Here is a 24,661-nt window from a genome sequence, read left to right as displayed (position 1 = left end):
TGTAGTCAAGAGATAGCATACCAGCAAAAATATTAGAGTAGCCTGATATAATACCATTTGCATTCTATTTAATAACAAGACAGATGATGAACACCATGTTCTGTGTACAGCCAGCACTGGGGAAACAGAAAACAATTTAATAGGGCGCTTGCTATTTTAAGAAAGCACAGGAGTTTGCTGTTGGACAATCTCATTATGCTTCTGTATTTTTATTTCAGAAAGAAAAGGATGCACCCGATTTTTAAAAACCTTTTTATTTCTCTCAAATGATATACCCAATAGATACATAATAGTCAGGACATACTTGACTGAGGTGCAAAATCTGTATTTTCAGGGCTCTGCTTTCTCTAGAGGCCTCGTGGTTACCTCAGTGACAGCCTGAAGTTATGAGCGATGCTAAGTTGATTCAGCAGAAATGCATACTTCTAAAATCCAGGACTCTACATAAAGGCCAGTCGTACTTCCAATGTCAGGTAGCAGGAGAGCTGGCCAAACAATGGCTGTCTTCTCTGGCTCAGGGGCGATTAAGAAGCTTTCTGGACCGATATCTCTACCGATTTCAGGACACGTTACAAGTGCCATGCCATGGAAGCAAGCTCACACAGCTAAGGCTAGAAGGCCAGTCTCCATTCCTTTACATACAGACAATTGCAAGGCTCAGCTTTTTAATGAGGTGGAGTTTGAAATGCAAAGGACTAAACTCAGAGGCGGAAGCCAACATGCTGCTGGAGGACAGTGGGAGCAGGTAAGAGAGCCAACCCACCCCAGGACCAACAGAAACCACAGAAGAGTACTTACAACAGAAAACAGAGAAATTTCACTTGTTCAGTAGTCCTGATGCACCAAAAAATAAGAAATAAAAAAACAGAGACAGGAAAGAGAGACAGACAGATGGAGAAAAAAAATCATGTAAAAAGACTGGGATATTCTCTCTCGCTTGGTAGATGTAAAAGAATGCAATTCTCTCTGTGATGTCTGGTACAAATAAAGGATGCTCAGATTCATGGATGTTAGTTAACACTGGAGAATAAATGATTACCACAAACCTCAACTCTACAGAAACAAGGTCGGGTGTTGCGCAGATCACTGTTAGAAAAATCAGGATGTCCACTCTAAAACTAAGTCTAGCAAAGGTATTAAAGTTATTCTGATAGCTTTGTAAATAATAAAGTGAATTTCCAAATGACCCCCTGTATTTGAAAGAACAGAGCACTGTTACATGTTATCACTCTAGTCCAACTTTACATTTGAACCTAAATAACAGACACACAAAATATAAAATATAAAAATTTCATCTAGCTTATCCAATGTCAGAATCTGAGTCAGGAGTATAACTTATTATTTCTGTGTGGCTTCTTTGGTTTACAAAGATCTTTACTCACAGCCCCGTGAGGTATGCCCAAGTATGTGAGGACATAAATAGCATTGGGGTCTCTGTCCAAGTATGGATGGACAAAATGGAGGCTTTGCAAGGTTAAGTCCCCTCATCCACTATCACAGAGATTACTGATATCAGAACCAGTACCACCAATGTCTTGTTGACCATCTTTCTAGCAGACTGTACTGAGATAAGCACAAAGGACCCAGATTTAGTCACTGCTCAGTATATGGAGGAAGGGTCTACTCTACTGGAAATCTCCATGATTATCCATAGAGCACGTCACCTCCTCTTTCAGAACATGCCAAGAACACTATTAAATAGAACAGATTTCTAAGAAATGACTACTAAGTGACTTGGAAGGGAGGACCACCAGCCAGGAGAACCAATCAAAAGGCCTTTTCATCAAAAGCAGCTGATCCACTAAGTGGAAGAAAACAATGGCTAGTACTTCCCACCACCTAAAAGTGTATCTTGACTTCCTGAGTAAGAAGGACATGGGAAAATTTTGTGAAAATTTCTCTCACTTTGGCATAGATCTCTTCTGACTGACCACTCTCTTCAATCTGAGCCTAGAATGAAGATATCTCCCGATTTTTCCTCCTCTTCAGCATAAAAATAACTATTAATAATGCTTACTAACTACTTCCCTGCAACGTGTATGTGTATGTATACACATACACACATGGAGATCAACTCATCAGTAACTTCTAGTACTGGAGAACTGTGTGGTGCCTGAAAAGGTTAAGTGACCTGCCCAAGGTCACATATATGACAGAGGCACTAGAGAAACCCAGGTGTACTCGCTGACATTTAACAAAAAGCACTTTACATACATGACTTCATTTGGTCATTGCAAGGACCTTGGTGAGAAAATTAGTACAGAGGGGCAGCTAGGTGGCGCAGTGGATAGAGCACCAGCCCTGGATTCAGGAGGACCTGAGTCAAATCCGGCCTCAGACACTTAACACTTACTAGCTGGGTGACCCTGGGCAAGTCACTTAACCCCAATTGCCTCACTAAAAAAAAAAAGAAAGAAAGAAAAGAAAAGAAAATTAGTACAGAATTAGAATTCAGGGGAAACAACTTGCCCAACCCATCCACAATCACAAAACTAATAAATGTCAGCATCAGGAACTGAACTGAGGTCATCTGTCTCCCAAGTCCACTGAAATGTCTATTGTACCATTCAACATAAAGAGTGTGACAAGAGAACCTAAGAAACTAGACAGCTATTTCATAGACTTTTAGCCTAGAGTCAGGGCATCTGGCTACTTCACTGAAGAAAGTTTAATTCAGAAAGATCTGGGACTTTTGAATGGTTTAGACTTCTAGGAAAAGACTTCCTACTATCCAGTTTTCCCTATTCGAATTTCTCATCAAGACACACCAATGTGAAGTGATTCCTCACTTAATTTCTAATTCTGTCATCCACTTTCTATTTCTTAATTCAAGGGTCCAGCATGCTACCTCTGAGAAACAGGGCAAAGGCACAAAACGTTGAATTGTTAACTCTTGAATTTGGACTATGGATACAGCCTAGGACTACATATTTAGAGACTAATAATTTAAAAGGTACTTGAAAAGGAGACCCAAGAGTCAGTAAGAGAAAAAAAAAATCTAACATACATAGCAAATCCTTCTGGGCTAGATTTAACTGATCCATTTTCTGAACTATTACCTTGTAATCACTTACAAAAATTACACATTATGGAAGACCCCTGTGCTATTAATTTGAGGCATGCATCTACGTCGTGCTAGCACAGTTCTACTATTGCAATGCTAGATATTAAGCCAAGTGACCTAGGGTGTTGGAAGCCTATCACCAGTATTGCTTCTTAAGTCTTTTTTAACAAAATAAAACATACTGGACAAAAACTTTCAAATAGAACTATCGCTGGTTCAAAAACAAAACTGTAAGTTACAAAAATACCTCTGGTGACTCTTGCTCCATACAATAAGCCAATCTGATACATTAAGCAGAGTAGCAAAAGCTCTAGGCTCAAGCTCCAAGCTTCCATCTCTGTGTGCCCTCTGTACCTCTGGGTCAAAAAGACACCAAAATTTATAGCTGACTGCCAGGCCCCCCAAAGAGAGCAAAGAACAGAACTACCCCAGCACACACCCTCACTCACGTTATCAAACGCGACTTTGCCTTCTTGGGGGAAGCGTTCTTCAGCTCCTCACCCTGTACTTCATACAGCTGAGACTCTAAGATTTCATTAACTTCATTACCATCTGAGGAGTAAAAGTTAGCTGGCCCACAGTTGCTTAGGGTCTTTGTAGGCTTAAAGGGATCCATGGAGCCATCAAAGTTATCTGGGTCAAAGTGATATGACCCCTTTGGGAGGGGAGGGGAGTTCTGCAAAGTGGAGCTGCCCCCAAAGGGGTTAAAGCTGGACTCCTCCCACTGATTGGGCTCCAGTTTAGAGGAGGCTTTTTGGAGGGGAGTTTCTTCATCTGCTAGGCCTGAAGGCTTTTCTGAACCTTTGGCAATGGCTGGCTTACTGACTCCATCTTTCTGTGCCCTGAGAGCCAGCTTGCTAACCATCTTCCTGCTTCCAAGGGCAGGTTTCCTAGGAATGGGTTTCTTGACTCCTGTGCTCTCCGTGCCATCTGTGAAATCAAATTCCAGTTTCAAAGGTGAGCCCCTGGATTCCTCCAGCAGCTCTACCCCTGAATCACTGGCATCTCCATTGTAAGAACTTGAGCTCTGCTTCACTGCAGGAGGAGAATTGGGAATCTTGGAACCTCCTAGCATGAAAGGATTTGTATTTTCATCAAGCTCATCTGGATTGAACTGATAGGATGCTTTGGGGACAGGGTGGTCCTCCACAACGGTATCAGCTTCTGAGATTTCTCCTCCGGTTGTTCTCATCCTTAGGGAGACTGGTTTGGGTTTCCTAAGCTTGCTTCTGCTGGACACAGGCTCTGGGGGCAGGGTTTTGGCCTTCAACTCAGCATCACTGGAAGCCTCACGAGTCAGTCCCATGTTGTCTTCTGTCACTGGGTTTTCTTGTTGGGCTGCTGATTCATTTGAGGACAAATCCTGATCAGAAATGGCAAGAGCTGCTGGGATATCCTCGGACTTCTTAGCATCTAACGGCAAGGGCATCACTGAGGAAACTTGGCCGATTTCAAGGTCAGCTTCTGGATCAGCATTCTTGTCTGCCGGAGAGGCCAAGAGGTGTTGTGGTGCCTCATTCTCGGATGGCCCAGGACATGCCTCCTGCAAACGCTTTTCAGACACTTCTGCTACCAGCTGTTCATCAAATTCCTGCAGTCCTAAAACAAAATACAAAGGGCAGCCTTTTAAATGTGTGTCAGCAATCCGATATCAGCAGGTTTTTGTAGCACCTAAGTGTCACATATAAAAAGAGACGGGCCCCACCTCCCACTCCCCTCGATTTCCTTCAGAAAGAAGGTCTGGAACATTCCTATGCGGTGACTCATACGTTATGGGGGTTGTCATATGTCACCCTGAATGTGGATAGCAGGGTTAGAGACACAGCTGGAAGGGCCCTTAGATTGGAACCTAGTCCTACCTTCTTCTTTTGCACAGGAAGCCCAGAGAAATTAAGCAAACCTTTGCCTAAGGCAGAGCTCAGAGTGGCTCTAGAATGAACAGGTCTGTACCAAGGATAACAGGGAGCATGTCATGATGCCCAAGCTATATGAACAGTAAGGAAAAGTTTTGAAAGTACACTGAAGGGTTCAACAGCAGAGACCATCAAGCATAATGAGAGCATTTCCTCCAGCCCTCAAAGTCCTTTAAAAACATTCTTTGTTCTCCTAAAGAAGCCAAAGGCACATAACTGTCAGAGACAGTTTGCAGGAACTGCTTGAGATTTTTAGGGTCATCAAGTTTTGTCTGAGCAGATTTGGAATAATAGATGTTAAAAAACACCAGCATTACATGCTCTACCTACTTTCTCATCCCACATTCTACATGTCAGCTCAGAAATAATGGAAGTTTCAAAAACTCAAAAGCACACTGGCTGCCCTTTGCAATCTAAACATCCCAGTAAAGTTAAGGAAACAGATCAAAATGATGTTGGGGACCGGGAGGAGAGGAGAGTCAATAACAAGAGCACAAACAAGAAATATTGATCTATATTTCAGTGTACCTGATGAATTCTATTTTTATTTTAGGATGTCTTCTCTGAGCTAGGTCAGGGTAACAGGCTGGTACGTAGGCCTTACTTTTTGGTGATAATTGACATAAAAGTCAAACCCCATTTTTGCTGGCCTTCATTAAGGTAATGTTGTCTATTCTGATATGGTATCAACTGAAGGAAGGCACTCAGTTACTATAGCCAGCACAACATTTTCAGTCATGAAGAGGGAGCAGCATGTAAGCCAAGGCTGGGTAAAGAGGTGGCACTGTGAACTTTTCCTATCCAAAAGCATTTTCAGAAGGGACTGGGGCAGCTAGATGGCGCAGTGGATAGAGCACCAGCCCTGGATTCAGGAGTACCTAAGTTCAAATCTCGCTTTGGACACTTAACACTTACTAGCTGTGTGACCTTGGGCAAGTCACTTAACCCCACTTGCCTCACCAAAAAAATTTTAAAATTAAAAAAAAAAAAAGGGACTAAACTTTATTCCTGGATACTGTGCTCTTCCTTCTCAAATGTTGGCTTGGCCATCACTACGGAAGACATCCTTAAAGGGTTTAAATACCTATTAACTTATTAACATCTTTCTAAGTATGGGAGATCTCTTTCTTAAATGAACATATAATAATTCTTAATTGAGATGTGGGGTCGAATTTTGAGAGGCAAGGTAGACTGGATTTGGAGTTCTGGGTTCCAATTCAAGTACATGGCACTAACTGTATAAGAGGGGGCTAAATTAATATCTCTCAGTTAATGAATGTATAAAATAGTGATAATACACTGCTTACTTTATCAGCTTTTGAAGTGAATGTGTTGTAAAATCTGCAAAGCAGTGTATAAATGAAAGTTTCTCTTATCTAGGAAACTCATGCTTTCAATTTGAGAAAAGGCCTCTATTCCAAATTCCAATACCTCCTGTGGTCCCAAAGAAGTTTAAATCAAACTATAAGCTGAGCACTGACTAGAACTTGAAATTCCTCCAGTCAGATGTACCCACCCTTGACACAATCTCCTTCCCAAATACTTAAGAAAGGAGGAATTCATTAAACCAGGGTAGAGGGGGCAGCTAGGCAGTACAGCAGATAAAGCACTGGCTCTGGATTCAGGAGGACCTGAGTTCAAATCCAGCCTCAGACACTTGACAGTTACTAGCTGTGTGACCCTGGGCAAGTCACTTAACCCTCATTGCCCCGCAAAAATAAATTAAAAAAATAATAATAATTTTCAAACCAGGATAGAAGAAGGTGGTCAAATTTCCATTGTCATGACATGACCAACCTAGAACCCTGGTCCTACAAGGTCTGGTCTCCATTCCTGGAGCCACTTAACCCCTACCTGGAGCTGGAAGCCAGTTCCCATGTAGGATAAATACAAGGATACAAGAATTCATTGTTTTGCTAACTCAGCATAAAATTAACCTCATCATGTCTTTTTTTGATCATCACAGAAGCACTGATTCTTAGAGCTGAAAGGTATCTCAGGCTGTATAGTCTACCCTGGTTTCTGTAATTTGGATCATGCCTTGATGCTTCTGACTCTTCGATAAGACTCAAAGAGCAGTCATTCATGGTTCAATATCAACTTGAAAGCATGTCTCTAGTGGAGTGTCCTAGGGATCTGTTCTTACTTTCATGCTGTTTTTTTTTTTGGGGGGGGGAGGGAGGCAACTGGGGTTAAGTGACTTGCCCAGGGTCACACAGCTAGTAACTGTCAAGTGTCTGAGGCTGGATTTGAACTCAGGTCCTCCTGAATCCAGGGCCAGTGCTCTATCCACTGTGCCATCTAGCTGCCCCTTTCATGCTGTTTTAACATTTTTTATCAATGACTTAAATTAAAGGCATATTTAACACGGTTATAAATGAGTAGATGACACAAAGCTGGGAGGAAATAGGCCAAAATGTTGATAAAAATATCAGATGGAATTTATTAGGTTTAAGTGTAAGTTTTAAACATGGGAGACCAGGAAATTATGGTGCCATCAAAAGCAAAAGGGGAGATTCTCCAACCAATAAATGCTCAAAGGATATGATCAAGCAAGAGGAAATCCTACCTTTCAATAGCCATATTAAAAATTCTACAAATCCTTAACTAAGAATTCAAATTAAGGTTCTACTTTATACCCACCAGACTGACAAAGTTGGGTCAAAAAGGGCCAATGACAAACATTGGAGGGACTACAAGAAAACAGGGATGCTAATGCACTATACTGTTGATGGAGTTGTAACTGACTGGTCCAGCCAATTTGGAAAACAATTTAGAACTACGCCCATATGGTCACTAAATTGTTCATACCATTTAGTCCAGCAATCCCATTACTAGACTCATATATCCCAAAGAGATCAAAGCAAGAAGAAAAGGATGTGTGTGTGTGTGTGTGTGTGTGTGTGTGTGTGTAGCAGCTTTTTGTGGTGATAAAGAACTGGAAGGAGCCCATCAACTGGGGAATAGTTAAATAAATTATTGTGTATGAATGTACTGGAATGCTTTTGTACCATAAGAAATGATGAAAGGGGGAGATTCAGAGAAATATGGGAAGACTTCTATGAATTGATCAGAGTGAAATTAGCAGAACCAGAACAATATATTCCATAACACTGTAAATTCAAACAACCTTAAAAGACCCAAGAACTCTGATTAACACAATGACTAATCACAATTCCATGGTACTGGTTAAGCAATTTACCTACACAGGGAGATGATGGATTCACGGTTCAGACTGAGATAAGTGCTGTTTGGACATGGCCAATTCAGGAATTTATTTAGTCTTATGTATATTTGTTTCAAGGGTTTTGTTTTCCTTTTTTTTTTCCCAACTGGGTGGAAGGGAGAAAATAAGATTTTTGCTCATTAATATATATAAATATATATAAAAATAAAAGAAGCAGGAAACTCTGAAAGGATACATTTTGGAGGAAAAGATGATTTTTGTTTTTAACATATTAAATTGGAGGGCATCCAGGTGAAAATGTTCAATCAGCAGTTAAGAGATGCTGAGTCTGGAGCTCCTGAGAGAGGTCAGTATGAGTCAGTACAATTAAAAGTCATAGGAATAGAATCCACCAATAATGGCTGTGGATTTCCAAAGATTATGGCATTCAAAGAAAGGAACTATGGTTTAGGGAAGAGGAAGATGGTCTTAAGAGTCAGGAAGACGTGGATTTAAGTCCTGACTTTGACACATACTAGGATAGTGAATATCTGTCAGTCACCTAACATCTCAGTGTCCCAGATAACTCTAAATATGAATTCCTGAGTTCCTCTCCACATTAAGTTCTTTATTCCTATGGAATCACAGATCACAACCAAAAAATAAATAAAAATCTTCTGTACAGGTCATAAATATGTGCTTTCAGGAAGAGGGGGCCAATTTATTTAAACAACTGTCCTACTTAATTTGATCTGGCATTTTAACTGTTAAAAGCATCTTCTGTGACTAATAACTTCACTTGCAGAACTATTGAAATTCAAGGCCCATAAAGCCAGGAAGGAAGAGAGAAAATGTAGATGTGAGCCAGGAAGCTCAAAACTTTTGAAAAACACATTTGCTTTAAGAGGTGGAGAGGGGAAATATAGGTGCTTTGGTTTGTTTGAATGCAATCTGTGATAACTGGTGAAGATTCTGGACAAAGAGAATATGATAATAACAGCAACTCCTCTGAAGCACAGTGTTATTTAGTTTGTCAGAAAACAGTACAGAAGTAAAAAATTCTTGAGTTTAAGTTTATGCAAGCTACATAAGAATTCACATCATGGGGCAGCTAGGTGGAAAATATATTTTAAAAAATAAAATGAAAAAACAACCAGCCATTAGAAGCCTTTGGAGAAGACTATAGCTTAAAGGATATCAAAGATTAAGACAGAGGGGAATTTAGAAATTATTCAGTCCTGCCCCCTTTTTTTATATAAGAGGAAATAAGACCCAGAGAAGTTGAGAAACTTGTCCAAGGGAGAAGCGCCTTTAGTAATAACAACAAAAAGTGGCTGGCTGCAAAAGGTCTTTCAAAGTGAGTACTGGGAGACAATTTATGGACCCCACCCCTGGCTAAAGTATGTGTCTCCCTGAAGGTAAAGCTAAGTAGATGTTCAGAGTACTGGGGGTTGAGTGTTGGGGTGATAATCTAGTGGAATGATCTAGCCTTCAGGGCACCCTGACTTTAGGGAGAGTTCCTGCTCACCAAGTCTACAGATACCTACAAGCTATGGAGAATGAGGGTGGGGAAGGAGCCTCTAGAGCTTCTTCAATAATCCCCTTTCTCCATTCCTAAATTCTGAGAGGAAGTGAGCTAGATGAGAGAGCTAGTTCCAGGGGCTTATACATTGATCTTTATCATACAGACATTTTTATGAAAGGAAGCGTTCTCTAGAAAGAAAGCATTTGGAAGAAATATACAAATTTCCATGATAAAAACATGCCTTCCTACCACAAGATATTTAAAAACAAAAACCCTAGGGTGTTCCATCTGATGCCAATGAAACTCCCATTTGCCCCTCTCCACTCAGGCTACATCCATCTCCTGGGCAGAGGCAGAAAGCCAGTTACTAACGCTATAATTTGGCAAAGACTGATATTATCCATTGCTTGCATGGTTTCAGCTAGACCTGGAGTCAACAGACCTGGTTTTGAATCTTTGCTCTACCACTTAAACTATGTTATTCTTTAGATGAATCACTGAATTTCTCACTCGCCATTTCCTCATATTTGTACAATCTACCTCCCTGGGTTGTTGGGAGACTCAAATGAGATCAAATGGGAAGCAGGCTGTGAAATATGTAACATAACAATATAATGTGTTAGTAGGCACACATCCACAGCGCTCATCCAGAGATGGCTGAGGCCCTTTTCCCCTGGAGTTCCCTAGAAAAATTAGCTTGTGAAAAGTAAGAGAAAAGGATAGTAAAGAAAGAGAGAGCTGTTTAGCTTACAGAATTCACCATTAATTTAAAAGAAAATAAAAGTTAAATTGTTTGTATTACCTAAAACTCACTCAGGTATTTAAGTATACCTTTACTGACTCTACCTGTTAGTATTTCTAGGATTGGGCCCAAATAAAAGATGATTTTATTCTAATTGGATTACGTATGAGAGTTGTGATTCTTTAAAGAAGAATACCTGGCGGCTAGGTGGCGCAGTGGATAAAGCACCGGCCCTGGATTCAGGAGTTCCTGAGTTCAAATCCGGCCTCAGACACTTGACACTTACTAGCCGTGTGACCTTGGGCAAGTCACTTAAGCCCCATTGCCCCGCAAAAAAAACAAAAAACAAACAAAAAATAAATAAATAAATAAAAGAAGAATACCTAAGGACCCATACCACCTGTCTTCCCGTGACAAATCACAAATTTGATGCATCCAGGTATGTCAAGGGCCAGAAGGGAGGGCAAGAAGCTAACTACTCTGTACAGCCTTCATCTTACAAAGGAAGAAATTGAGGGCCAGAGAAAAGAAATGATTGAATCATTCACACAGGGAATGCAGTCCAGCAGCTGGGTTAGGAATCCTGGTTCTGATTCCAAATCCTTCCCTTCAATACACCTGAATGACATCCAAGCATCACACAGCAGACGCTGGTTTAGTAAGAATACAAAAAGACAGAAAAGGCTCAGCTTTGCTATTCTTCTCTCACCCCCAATTTCCAGGAAGATTTAAAAGCCTCCTACTTGGCAGCTGGAAACTCTTTTTAAAGGTCTGAAAACAGCATTATGCAAGGCACCCAAACCCAATCTCTCCCAGCCTGCCCTGCCCACTCAGAGCCCTCTTCCTCTCCCCAATACAAAGACTTCTTAATTTCCTAAAGGGCCTTTTCCTCAGAACTATGAAGGTCTGAAAAGAAAGTGATGATTCGTGTCGCTTTTGCAAAATTCTGATAAGCTCAGCAGCACCTGTGATAGTCTTAGCAGAAAGATAACTCTCTCTACCCGCCTCAACTCGGGTTGGATATATTCCTGAGGGGATGCATTCAAAGCAAGAACAGACAGAAACCAAAAATAGATTAACCTTTCTTTCCCACTTGTCCACTCTGTATTGGTTACTGTTACTCAAGGTACTTCTGCCTTCAATAACAGGCTCCTCAACCCCTCAACACCGCCCCCCCCCCCACTAGAAAGCAGTACTGTTACCCAATTACTGGCTTTCGTTTTCAAAATGACCACAGTTAGTGACTGTATAATCTCATTTCTTGTCTTCAGATGAGATTATTCTCATTATAAAAAAAATAAACAGGGGGCAGCTAGGTGGCACAGTGGATAGTGCACCAGCCCTGGATTCAGGAGGACCTGAGTTTAAATCTGGCCTCAGACACTTACTAGCCGTGTGACCCTGGACAAGTCACTTAACCCTCATTGCCCTGCCAAAAAAAAAACAAAAACAGTGCAGGATACCAAAACCTGTGGTTTCATTTAGTACCCTAATACTCCTAAAGAGAGAGAAGACCAGTTTGCCTGGCTTTCTAATTATTTAGAGACTTGCTTTGGATTCAAACAGAGGTTCATGCCAAGCCTTTCCCAGCTCCATTAAAGGCAAGCCACATTTCAGCAAAAAATCCAGAATTCTTTTGGTCTAGCAGGAAAACCAAAATCATGTGTGCCAGAGGGAAGACTGAACAGCAGTCACAGGTAAAACAGCACAGTCTGCATGCTTCCAAAGGTATTTGCCCTCTTCCCGAGAATGACTGAACCACCCCTTCCTGCTTCCACTACCATGAAGTTCTCTTTTCTTTTTGGGTCATGGAGTACATGGTAAATGATCAGAGCTTTAGCTGGCAGGGCTGTGAAGTATCAGGCTTGGGGAAGGGATATACCTTGCTCAGGGCCACACAGGTTATCACTGCACCCCCTTCCTTCCCTAGTGTGTCGTGTCACTCCCAGACAGGAGACATTCTTGGTTAAGCTCATCTCTCTGCCTCAGTTTCCCTATCTGTAAGATGGGGAGGACAGTATTAGCTGTACCAGCTGTTTCACACGGTTGCCGTGGGGAAAAGGGAAGTGCCATACAAAATTTACTTGGACCAGACTCATGATTTTCTTGGTTACAGAAAAGTCCTGCTGAGGAAAGTCCCCAGACCAAGACAGATGAGGGCTGTTGCTATAATTTACCTGCTTAGAAAGGTGCCAGGGGCACTGATCTGCTCAGGCCCACATAGACCAGTATATATCACAGGCAGGACTTGACCCCAGGCCATCCTAATTCCCTAGTTGCTTCTCTATCCGTTGCCTTCTGTCAGCTCAATCTGAGTTATTTTGACCTCTACCTCAGTGTAGGGAAAGTCAGCACACTTTAAATGAGACCCGCCTCTGGTCCTCCAGATTTTGGCAAAATCACCCACTGGTCTATGTGTTTGTGTGTACATGTGTCTGTCTGTCTCTAACCTCAAGATTCAAGAACAAGATTCAAGAACAGAGGTGTGTCTACCTCTGGACCTATGACCCTAAATTCTTTTTACATTTTGATCACTCCTTCTCAGTCTGCTTTAATAATTAGCATCTATGTTCTACTCCTTAATTGTGGGTTCTGATCCTCTTTCTTTTCTCTGTATGATAGCTCCAATTACTATATCTAGACATGTAACCTATAGTCTTTCTCTTGAGCATCTGATCCAAATTAGCTATTGTCTATTGGACATAAGCTCAACATGTCCAAAACAGAACTCATTCTATTCCCCCTAAACCCAGCCCTTTTCCAAACTTCCCCATTTCTGTTAAGGGTACCACTACACTTTCCATCACCTGGGTTCACAACCTCTGAGTCATCCTTGACTCTTTGTACCCCCCAAGTTTATGATTTCATCAACTCATCTGGGCTATTTCAATAACCAAAAACTTGGTCACTTGGTCTCTTCCTCTTTCCCATCCATTCTCCTCACACTGCCAAAATAATCTTCCTAAAAAACATCAGTCCCATCCTCTCTGCTTGACAATCAATCTACAGTGGCTCCCTATTTCTTCTAGGGTAAAAGGCAAATGCTTCTCTTCACTTTTTTCCTCTTAAAATCTCAGTTCTGGTGCCAACTTCTCTGAAAAACCCTTTCTGTTCTCTCAGCTCTCTCAGGGAAGCCCCCTCCACAAATTACATTTTCTGCTTATTGTATCCTCCCCACTTAGGAGAAAGTAAACTACATGCAGGCAAGGGCTGCCTCCAAGGGCCTGGCACACAGTATATAGCTTAACAAATGTTTTTCTTCCAGCGATCCTGAATTTGTTCCCCTTTGTGTCTGTATCCCCAGCAAATCCTATAATGCCTGGCACACAGTAAGCCCTTAATAAATGCTTGTTGATTTGAAGGAAATAAGTGACTTCCACCCTAAAGTTAAGAGAAGAGATCAGACAGTGTCCTGAATGTTTTGAGTGGGGAAAGAAAGGCATGAAGATACTGAGTTAAGGATAGGAGAAAGGGAGAGAGGCTGAGAGTTCTGAACTCACTCAAACCAGTTTTTTCTAAGGGGCCCAGCTTGGAGTTTTCCCAATATGATCAAACCAGTAGTTGTGCAAAGCTCAGGGAACTTTGGGTATTAAAACCAGAAAGAGAAAGAATTCTGGTGATGGGGGAGCTAAGCACCAGATCAATCCCTTGACCTTTATTAACCAGTTATTATATGCTAAGCACTGGGCTAGGTACTATATATGCAAAAATGCAATAGTCCTGCCCACAAGGAGCTTACAATTCTATAGAGGAAACAGTGTCCAAGTATAAACAAATACAAATATCTACAAAGCAAATAGACCACTTTAGAAGTGGGAGGAGAGAGGCTCTAGTAACTGAAGAGATCAGAAAAGTTCTCAAATATGAGATGGCCCCTGACCTGAGCTCTGAAAATAGAAATTACAATTTCTAAGAGGTCCAGCTAACGAGGGAGGGCATTCCAGGCTTGAGAGATAAAAAGGCACCAAGAACACAGAAGGTGTCATCTTTGCTGTTGATTCCTCCTGCTGTCACCAGCAAATAAATTAAGTGACAATCTCTTCTTTAGGCCCCAGGTCACCACATACTTAGCTGGCCATTTCATTGGTATTATAAAATAACATTATACTAATTATTAATGATACCATCATAATATGCATCATTAATAATGGATGACATTTGTATATTAGGACCTGCTTGACAACAGTGTGAAGAATCTCAGAGCAGAGCTTGTGTAATAGTGATAATAAGAATTTATATGCCTTCATGTTGGGAAAGTGGCTTACAAATAGGTAGGTGCTATGATTATTCTTATTTCACACACAGGTCAATGGACTTAGAGAGTCTGGACTCCATCCCCACACCAAGTATTGTCTATCTTGATTCTACTCCTACTGGAACCCCAGCCTTTGATGAAAGGAGGCCCTTTGTGGCAGGCCCCAAGCAGGTCCAGGCAGATTGTTCCCAACTCTCCAAACTGGTTGTTCTACCACCTGTGGCACCCATAACTGTAAATCCTTTCAAGTAGGATGTATCCCTAGGCATCTGGCTTAGGCTGATTCTCACAGTTGTCCTAGTTAATGGTCTGAATGAAATTCAAATTCACTAGGTTCTCCTTTCCCTTATCCCCATGTTAGCAGTGCCTATCACACAGTCCTAGTATCCAAGCACTCACTTTAGGTGTCTTCATGATGTCAGCCCTACTTCGGTCAGTTTCCCATCAGATCAACCTACTGCCCATAACAGCACTTTATGTTCAGTGCAAACGTGGGTTTGGAGAATGGCCATTCTAGTTAATAAAAAGGAGTCTAACACAATCATCAGGGTTTCCTCATGATAACCTCCATGAAGCAGGTCACGCAGGTATCATCATGCCAACTGTACAAAATGAGGAAACTGGGACTCTAGGCCACTGGAAAAAGAGCCAATTCATACCTGAACTAGCAACTAGGTGGTGCAGTAGATAGAATGCTGGACCTAGAGTCAGGAAGACCAACATTTTAAAAGGTAACACTAGCTGTGGGGCAGCTAGATGGCGCAGTGGTTAAAGCGCCGGCCCTGGATTCAGGAGTACCTGAGTTCAAATCCGGCCTCAGACACTTGACACTTACTAGCTGTGTGACCTTGGGCAAGTCACTTAACCCCCATTGCCTACAAAAAAAAAAAACAAACACAAAAAACAAACACTTACTAGCTGTATGATCCTGGGCAAGTCACTTAAACTCTCTCTCAAGTTTCCTCATCTGTAAAATGGGAATAATGGCAACTACCTCCCAGGGTTGTTGTGAAGAGAATGAAAAGAACATTTGTAAAGTGTGTAAAGAATATTCGTCATGTGTCAAGAATATTCACAAATCTTAGAAAACGATACAAATACGAGCTCTTACTTATTCTGTCTCAGAGTTACTTTAGATAGAATAACAACCTCTCTGAGTGTGCTTTTTAAACCTTCAAGTGTTATTAGATATGATCTAGTGAATAGGAATATTCACCAAAAACACTTTGTCAGTTGGTTTTGCTGGACTGCTATCCTTTGCTACACAGGAGGTTGGGAGATGGGGTAGCTAGTCAACATAGTGATATATATATGAATGAGAGAGAATGGAAATGGCTGGTGTAAAACACAAAAGGAATCAAACAAAAGCTTTAAAAAATATATTCACCAGAAATTCTCCCTTATACCCCCTAAGAAACCCCAATTCTTCCTCACTATCATCTTTCCCACAGGCAGCTCTTTTTCTCACCAGCTTCAATCTTACCTTTCCCTTCCCTAGCACCTTCTCAAAGAGAGAGAGAGAGAGAGAGGGTGTGTGTGTGTGTGTGTGTGTGTGTGTGTGTGTGTGTGTGTGTGTGAAACTGCTGGGAAGTTCACATCCCAGAAAAGTGAGAAGCCAGGAGAGGAGATGAGTTGACAATCCCAAGGGCAATCCTGCCCTAAACTTAGGCCTGGGTCTCCCTTTGAACTACTGATCTGAGGAGAGGGGATCTTCTCACACTGCCACATCTACTCTGTCCTGTTTTTTCTTTCTTCCCTGAGACAAGTCACTTCCTTTCTTTGAATTGGCACTAACCTCTACAACTCTGCAAACCCAGAAGAGTCTCCAGAAGCGCACCATGAAGGTTCCTTACTCTAGGAGACAAGCCTAGTCATATACTTGGAAGGACTTTATGGGAAGGAACAAGGAGCCACCGGGAAGGTCAGGATAAGGAAAAAGTGTGTTTATTATTGGGGAGGGGGCTCACAGATAGAGGCCATGAAATGGTCATTACTACCCACCCCAAACTTGATTCTATCTTCCAGTACCAAAGAAGGGAAAATTTCCTAGCAATACAAGAAAATGAGAATTGTTTGCTTCTTTGTTTTTAATTTTTTTTTTTAGTGAGGCAATTGGGGTTAAGTGACTTGCCCAGGGTCACACAGCTAGTAAGTGTTAAGCATCTGAGGCTGGATTTGAACTCAGGTCCTACTGAATCCAGGGCCAGTGCTCTATCCACTGAACCACCTAGCTGCCCCTTTTTAATTTTTTTTTGCTTCTTTGTTTTTAATTGAAGGAACAATTTGGAAAAAGCTAAACTCCTAGAGGTTTTAGGTCAAACTTATCTTTGATGCTGACCAAAGCAATAACTAGGATGGGGCAACCTGGATTTTACTGCAGGGCACCAAAATTTAGAAGGTTCTGGGATTACCTGCTGTCTGTCAATAGCTAGAAATAGATGAGTTTTGCACCTAGTTAGCAAGAATAATTAAAAGAGGAAGTAACACCACCACCCCCATGCCATTAAAAGTCTATTTGAGAGTGTTTTATATGCTGCTTGTCCCAGGTTCAAAAACTGTCAATGACAGCTTTGATACTGACCTTAAATTTCTATGAAAAAAGATGGAGGAAAGAACACGGATGGGTGGAATCTTAAGGTCCTTTCTAGCACAAGGAGTCTATGATTTTTTTCCCAGCATAAAGAATTTTTATTTCGCAATGTGCTTTATATAGTATTTTTGGTGTGTCACTCTTTAACTATTGAGGGAGGTGTTAGGTCTCACATTCAGATCCATTTTGGGTTCTTCAGTTTCTTGTATTTAAGCCCACAATGTGCTTAAATAAGTACTGTACAGAAAAGGACTGGCTAAATGACATCACCTCTATTTTCCCTCTCTAATAAAAGGTGGACAAATGTACCAGCAACATCAGCTACATCTATTAATCTTCAGACCCCAGGTGATTTCATTTCCTCCTTCTTCTAGAACATGAGGGTGTAGGATTCCAAAGATTATAGAATTCCTCCAAAGGAGAAGAATTTAACCATTCCTGATTCTCACTGACCACTACCCATCACACCCTACCTTTACTGCTGAAACTTCTGAAGAAGCCTCAGATATAGAAGCTACCATTCCCTCAGGCTTCTGAGACTGGGGGGGCGGGGAGGAGATGAAGTGGGAAACTCAGTAAAGACGGGGCTAGGAATTAAATCAGAAACTTAAGGAAATAAAATCACACAGAGTTGGAAGGGACTTCAGAAGACATTTATCTCCCTGAAGGACTCCTTCCAGTCTACAATATCCCTGGTCACCCCAGCCACTGCTAGAGGACTCCACTGATAAGGATCTTACTACCTCCATGAAGACAGCTCAATTAATAAGCATTCCCTCCCTCTCTCCTTTTATCTACTAAGATGTTTTTCCTTATATCAATGCCAAACTTTTTCTTTCCTGGGCTCAGGACACCCAACTCCTCCTCCTCCTATAGGATCCTAAAAAGGTGCCACAGTGGACAGAACACTGGAGCTGGAATCAGGAAAATCTAAGTTCAAATCTCGACTCAGACACTGACCCAAGCAAGGCATTTAATCTGCCTGCCTCGGTTTCCTCATTTGTAAACTAGCTATAATTACCTCCCAAGGTTGTTGTGAGAATAAAATGAGATATTATTATGCATATCCTCTGGAATTGCTTTAGTTAGTCTACAATGCCCTTCCTCAAATAAGACCTCCCTTACCCCACCCCCCTCAATGTGTATACTCCTTATTACAATGTCTTGGTCTGACTCTGTAAGTAAGCTCCTCTTAAGAAATGCCTTTCCATTCATTCATTCAAGAACTTTTAAAAGAGACATTTAATAATCAAGAGATTAGATTTCTTCAGACCTTTAAAGACTAAGCCAGTCTGGTTGCACACCCAACAATCCATCTGGGCAGCACTGGTCCATTGTCACTGTTCCTCTTCTAGGGACTCCTCCTCCCTCTAGGAGGAGGCATTTATGTGCCAGGCATTGTGCTAAGTATTTTTTGGGGGGGGGCGGGGCAATGAGGGTTAAGTGACTTGCCCAAGGTCATACAGCTAGTGTCAAGAGTCTGAGGTCGGATTTTAACTCAGGTCCTTCTGAATCCAGGGCCGGTACTTTATCCACTGTGCCACCTAGCTGCCCCATGTGCTAAGTACTTTTTAAAAAACCTCGTTTTATGAGAGGTCTTCAAGTTTGTTGTTTTGTTTTGGGTTTTTTTGAGGGGCGGGGAGCAGCTTTTGTTCAAGTCAGTGGCTTAAAATTTCTGGTGGTCATGATTCAGTAAAGTCAGGGCATGTTCCTCAGGAAAAAACAGCAGTGGATTTGAAGGCAGAAGGCAGAAACCCTGGGCCTCTGCTTGAATTTAGGCCCCAGTACATTGCTTACTAATATATATATATATATAACCTAGAACAATAACTTCCTGTCTTTGGGCCTCAAGTTCCTCATTTGTAAGAAGAGAAAGAGGAACTTCAGACAAAGTTTGGATAATGATTTGTAGTTCCTTCTAACTCTAAAATTCTGTCATTTCATTTCCTATTGAATGTCTCTGTAGCTATCTCAGACTCAGTATGTCCAAAACAGATCTTATGTTGCACTGAAACATTCCCTTCTTCCAAAGTTCCCAAAGCACTGTCATAGACACCATAACCCTCCCAGTCACTCATTCTTGATTCAATACATCCCATATCCAATCAACATCTAAATGCACCAATATCCAAGTCTTGTCATTTTATACCTTCACAATTATTTCTCATTTACATCCCTTTTCTTTCCACTCACACAGACACCACCCCAATACAGATCCTTGTCACTTCGTGTCTAGCCTATTGCAATTAGTTATAAAGCATCTATCATGTGTGCCTGGTTCTGTACCAAGCACAAAAGATACAAAGAAAGGCAAAAACAGTTTCTGGCCTCAAGTTCACAGGCTAAGGGGGAGACAACATGCAAAGACCTATGTACAAACAAGATATACACAGACGGCCTGAGAAAACACTCAAAGCCAGCAGGCTGGGCTCTGCCTCAAAACTCTCCTTTCTCCAGTTCATCCCTCACTCAGCCAAGTGATCTTCCTTAAAGCAAAGGTCTACCCAGATCACCATGCTCTTTCTACTCAATAAACTTCAGTAGCTCTCTATTACTTCTAAAATCAAATTAAAACTATTGTTTGGAATTCAAGCCCTTCACAACCTGGCCCCTTCCCCCCAGGTATTCTTACAATCCTGTGACACTGGCCCACTTCTGCTGATCCATCTCTAGTCTCTGTGCCTTTGCAATGGATCTCTCCATACCTGAAAATGTTTCCCCTCCTCACTTCTACCTCCTGGTTTCTGCTTTAAGACTCGGCCCTGAGTCCCTCAATCCCACTTCCATAGGAGGCCTTTCCTGCTTGTCCTGAGCCCTCCAACCCAGCTGCTGCCATTGCTAGAGCCTTCCCTGGGAGATTTCCTTCAGCTACTCTCTCCAGATCTTGTATGTAGTTACTGGCCTGTTGTCTCCTCCATTAGAATGTGAGGTCCTTGAGGGAAGGGACCATGTTTTTCCCTTTCTTTGCAGCCCCAGCATTTAGCACAATGCCTGGCACAGAGTAAACATTTAATAAATGTTTTTGTCAACTGACTCGATGACTGCCAAGTCCCTTCCGGCTCTAAATCCTATGACAACGTGGGTAGCCTCAGTGCTTTACTGGAGCTCACAGCTGGAACGGACAAGAGATACCAACCTGGGCGGCACTGACCCAAACTGCTCTAGGGAGGCCTTTTCCACCCAGTCTGGGGCAGAATCTGCAGGGTGTTGGCCGCATAGTTTACATTCCCCAGGGGACAGCTATGTTAGGGCTCCCTGGGCCACCCTGGAGAGCTCACCTCACCCAGAAAACAAGGATTTCTGACTAGTGCAGGAGGGTGGAGGTGAGTCAGTGCCGAGATAAAACCAACTCAGGAACCTTCCAGTATTTTATGTAAGTCTTTCTAAAAAGATGCTCCAGATGGCACAGCAGTGAAAAAGATCTAGGCACAACAGAGATATGAGCCTACAGAAGAGCAACAGTGACAGTGGACCAGTGCTGCCCTGATGTCACTGGACCAGCCTCAGGGGCCACACACATAACACATAGTAGGGATTGTTGGGTGTGGAACCAGACTGGCTTAGTCTTTAAAGGTCCAAGCTTGTAAAAAAAGAAACCAAACAAACAAAAAACCCCAAATCCTAAACTTATAACAACAACAAAAAACAAAACAAAACACCCCAATATCTCCTGTGTTCCTCTAGCGAAAATCAGTTTTCCAAAGTGTAAACATGAGGGTGCAGCAGGAGGACCAAGAGAAGACTGGGCACTATCTATCTATCTATCTATCTGCCAGGCCTGGGGAAGGGAATAAATGGCAGGCCAAAGAATGATTCTGGCCCCTAAGTATATGATCTCAGAAACCTGAATTCCACAACAGGAAGAGCAAACAACAGCATGGTACCATGGGAAAAAGGCTGAATTTTGGAGTCAAAGGAGCAGGGTTTCAAGTCCTACTACCTCTGGGACAGTCCTTTTCACTTAACCTTTCTGGGCCTCCCAATCCCTCATCTGTAAAATGAGGGGATCGGACTAGCCAGCCTCCACTGTGCTTTTCCAGCTATCTGTAATCCCAGGATGAATCTGGGAGACTGGAGATGAGGTTGAGTGAGAAGGTTGGCAAATGAAGGAAGCCATTCCAAACACAAACGTAGGATTGGTGCTCTGGGCCACTCTGCTTCCAAGAAAAAGCAGAACTACATCTTTAGGAAGCCAAAAATTATCTAAATCAGGAGGGTGGGGAACCTACTCAGTCCAGAAGTACAAGTCTAGCCAGTACTGGACCACCCGGAAGTTTCCCCTGACTGCTCTCCCCCGACTCCCAAGAAGCCAAACTCACTAATTATGGATGGAAATCTCTCCTCCTTATTACAAGGATATACATAATGCCGTCAGTAAGATCTGGTGCAGCTTGGATTAATTTAACATTAGGGGGCAGCTAGGTGGCGCAGTGGATAGAGCACCAGCCCTGGAGTCAGGAGTACCTGAGTTCAAATCCGGCCTCAGACACTTAACACTTACTAGCTGTGTGACCCTGGGCAAGTCACTTAACCCCAATTGCCTCACTAAAAAAAAAATTAACATTAGGCTTCAAGTTTCAAAAAGGAAAGAAATGCCCAGCTAGCAGTCGAGAATTCATTCAGAAATGCCCCCTCAGCCAGGATGTAGAAAAACAAGGAGAAAGCACCAACTGCTTTCAGGCCTGACTTTTCTATCAGCAACCTTCTAATATTAAGGCAAGAGCTATGCACCAGACACCTTGCTATGCACTCTGCAATTACTCTCTCATTTGATTCTCACAACAACCCAGGGAGGCAGGTACTATTATCTTTGCTTTATAGATAAGGAAAACTGAAGCAAAACGGAAGTTAAGTGATTTGTCCAGGGCCAAGTAGCTAATGAGGGTCAGAAACTATTTTTGAACTCAGACCTTCCAGACTCCAAGGAGGTACCTAGCACACACCTAGATACCATCAAAGGTGGTCCTGGCTTTCCAAGAGCTTACAGTCTAAGGGGGGGGGGGGTCAGTATACAAACAGGAGCTGAAAAGGTACTCTGCTGTCAGAAGCTGTTTAGCTTATATAGTTCAAACTTGTTCATCTCAGAAACAATTACCACTAAATACCAGAATTACTAACCGCCCACATAAAGTTGAAAAGTGGAAGGGGAGATGAGGGGTAGGGAAGAAGAATTTCTCTCTTAGAAGAAAGACCTCAAGGGGCAGCTAGGTGGCGCAGTGGATAGAGCACCTGAGTTCAAATCCAGCCTCAGAACACTTACTAGCTGTGTAACCCTGGGCAGGTCACTTAACCCCAATTGCCTTACTAAAAAAAAAAAAAAAGAAATACCTCAAAAGGGACCAGGATAAGATGTGCTGCCAACCCACAGGTGAGCCCAGCTTCACCCTGAGAGGTCTCCACTAATTAACATCCTGCCATGCCTGTTCCTGGCATGAGAGACTCTGGGCCCTTGAAGGCTTTACCTGTCAAGGAGCCCAGGCCTCAAAGTGCCTGCTTGAATTCAGGGAGGCTCCCAGTTTTTTTTTTAGCCAGGAGATTTTTTTTCTTCAGGACAGACACAGTCCCCAAAATGTAACAATCTGATTCAATGTAAGTTACCCCCAATAATGAAATCAAGGGTCTTTTCAGCTCCAAAGTTAGCAATGAGGAACCTCTTCTTTGCCTTTCTTTGTAGCCTTGGCACATAGTAAGCTTTCATAAATGCTTATTCACTAAACTCCTCCTCTGCTAATCTAATACAGGCCTCCACTTGGTTCAGTAGGACAAGTTTTGGATTTGAAGTGAGAGGTCCAGGATTACAAAAAGTCCAGAAAGGAGGGAGTACTGAAGAGGAGAGAATGGTCAAGTGTCAAAGGCTGAAAAAGTGGTCAGTCCAGAAGGCTGAGGGCTGAGAAAGGGCATTTGGACTGAACAATCAAGAGATTTACATTTCAGATGAAGAATTGTTTCCACTACATGCAGTTTCAGTTGAACTAGTGATGATGTTAGAAGCTAGACTGCAAAGGTCTGAGAAAGGAATAAGAGGAAGGGGGAGGCAACAGGTGTAGGAAGCAGCTTTTTCGAGGAGTTTGGCTATAAAAGAAGCTTTATTCCATTTGATGAATGAAATGGTTTTTCCCTCCCTGGGTCAGTCAATGATGAACATTCTCTAAGGACAGTCTGGAAAAAGCATCCCAAAAGTGAGTCCTCACCAAGCTTTACTTTTTATATTCCCTTCTCTGCTCATCTCCTCACTACCTAGCCAACCACCAAAGATTAAGCCTCAGAGGTTTTTTGTTTTTTTTTGTTTTTAAAGTGAGGCAATTGGGGTTAAGTGACTTGCCCAGGGTCACACAGCTATCCTGACTCCAGGGCCAGTGCTCTATCCAAGCCCCAGAGGTTTTGACCTTCTCATTTTCAGAACTTCAGGCTTCAGCCTGATCACAAAATCTCCAGCCTCAATATTTCACTTTATTCCCAACTCTCTTTCCATCACAGCCTAGCCTAATTCCCCAAAAGCAAACCCTTGTCTCTCCTACTTCCCTTCCTATTTAGGAACCATTATCAAAAGACTGGTTATTGTTCCTGGATGGCTGTTAAGATTATCCCTTGTGGCCCCACTCACTATCCTAGATAACTTTCCAGACCTTAACCACTTTCCAGCCTTCTTGACCACTCCTCTTCCTAAGTTTTCTCCCCCATTAGAACAGAAGCTCAGTGAGGGGAGGGGCTTTTGTATTTTTATCCCCATCACCCAGAGATGTGATTGGCATGTGGTAATAGGTAATGTTTTTTCATTCATTTATAATAGCAAAGTTTCTGCCACAGAGATGTCAAGTCAAAATATGACATTAAAGAGACAAGAGCCTAGAGGGATGAGTATGAATTAGTAAAAAAGTAATTTCTGGGGCAGCTAGGTGGCGCAGTGGATAGATCACCCACCCTGGATTCAGGAGGACCTGAGTTCAAATCAGAACTCAGACACTTGATACTTACTAGCTGTGTGACCCTGGGCAAGTCACTTGACCCTCGTTGCCCTTGGGAAAAAAAAGTAATTGCTAATAGCAACCCATAAGTGGAACCTGCTACTTTATAGAGCTTAAGCTATTACTCTGTCAACTCCTTGAGGCTATAATATAGCCTAGCTGTGGGGTCTAATGACTGTAACCTTGGGCAAGGAACTGGGCCAAAGTTTCCTAATTTGTAAAAAGGGTTAAACTCAAAACCCTCTAAAGTCCCTTCTAGCTCTAAATCCTATAATTCTATAGTTATATCTCAATGTCCAGCACAGTCCCTTGCAAAAACAAAACAAACAAAAACACTTAATAAATCAAACTAAATTGAAGACAGAGGGAGAGGACTTGGTTTCTGCCCTCAACTTATTCCAAGCAGTTTGGAATTTAATTTGCTTTCTATACACCCTTTCT

At 42.1% G+C, this 24,661-nt stretch overlaps 1 protein-coding gene across 10 annotated transcripts in view; it reads right to left on the bottom strand.

The window, feature by feature from the left end:
- Positions 1 to 24,661, bottom strand: part of TACC1 (transforming acidic coiled-coil containing protein 1) — a 145,613-nt gene that overhangs the window by 33,673 nt on the left and 87,279 nt on the right. For 6 of the 10 annotated variants that reach the window (XM_043983874.1, XM_043983875.1, XM_043983870.1 and 3 more), the window contains 2 exons: positions 3,514 to 4,663; positions 799 to 834 (listed from right to left, as the gene is read on the bottom strand). The exons of 2 other annotated variants lie outside the window; for them this stretch is intronic. In XM_043983874.1, coding sequence (XP_043839809.1) covers positions 799 to 834; positions 3,514 to 4,493 — 1,016 coding nt within the window. In that variant the 5' untranslated portion in view covers positions 4,494 to 4,663. The remainder of the gene's footprint in view (positions 1 to 798; positions 835 to 3,513; positions 4,664 to 24,661) is intronic. 2 more of the 10 variants (XM_043983868.1, XM_043983872.1) reach the window with 1 other exon arrangement.

The sequence above is a fragment of the Dromiciops gliroides genome, chromosome 2, assembly GCF_019393635.1.
Source record: "Dromiciops gliroides isolate mDroGli1 chromosome 2, mDroGli1.pri, whole genome shotgun sequence".
Taxonomy (NCBI): domain Eukaryota; kingdom Metazoa; phylum Chordata; class Mammalia; order Microbiotheria; family Microbiotheriidae; genus Dromiciops; species Dromiciops gliroides.
Note: the sequence above shows the minus strand (reverse complement) of the source record. Positions and strands in the feature narration are given on the sequence as shown.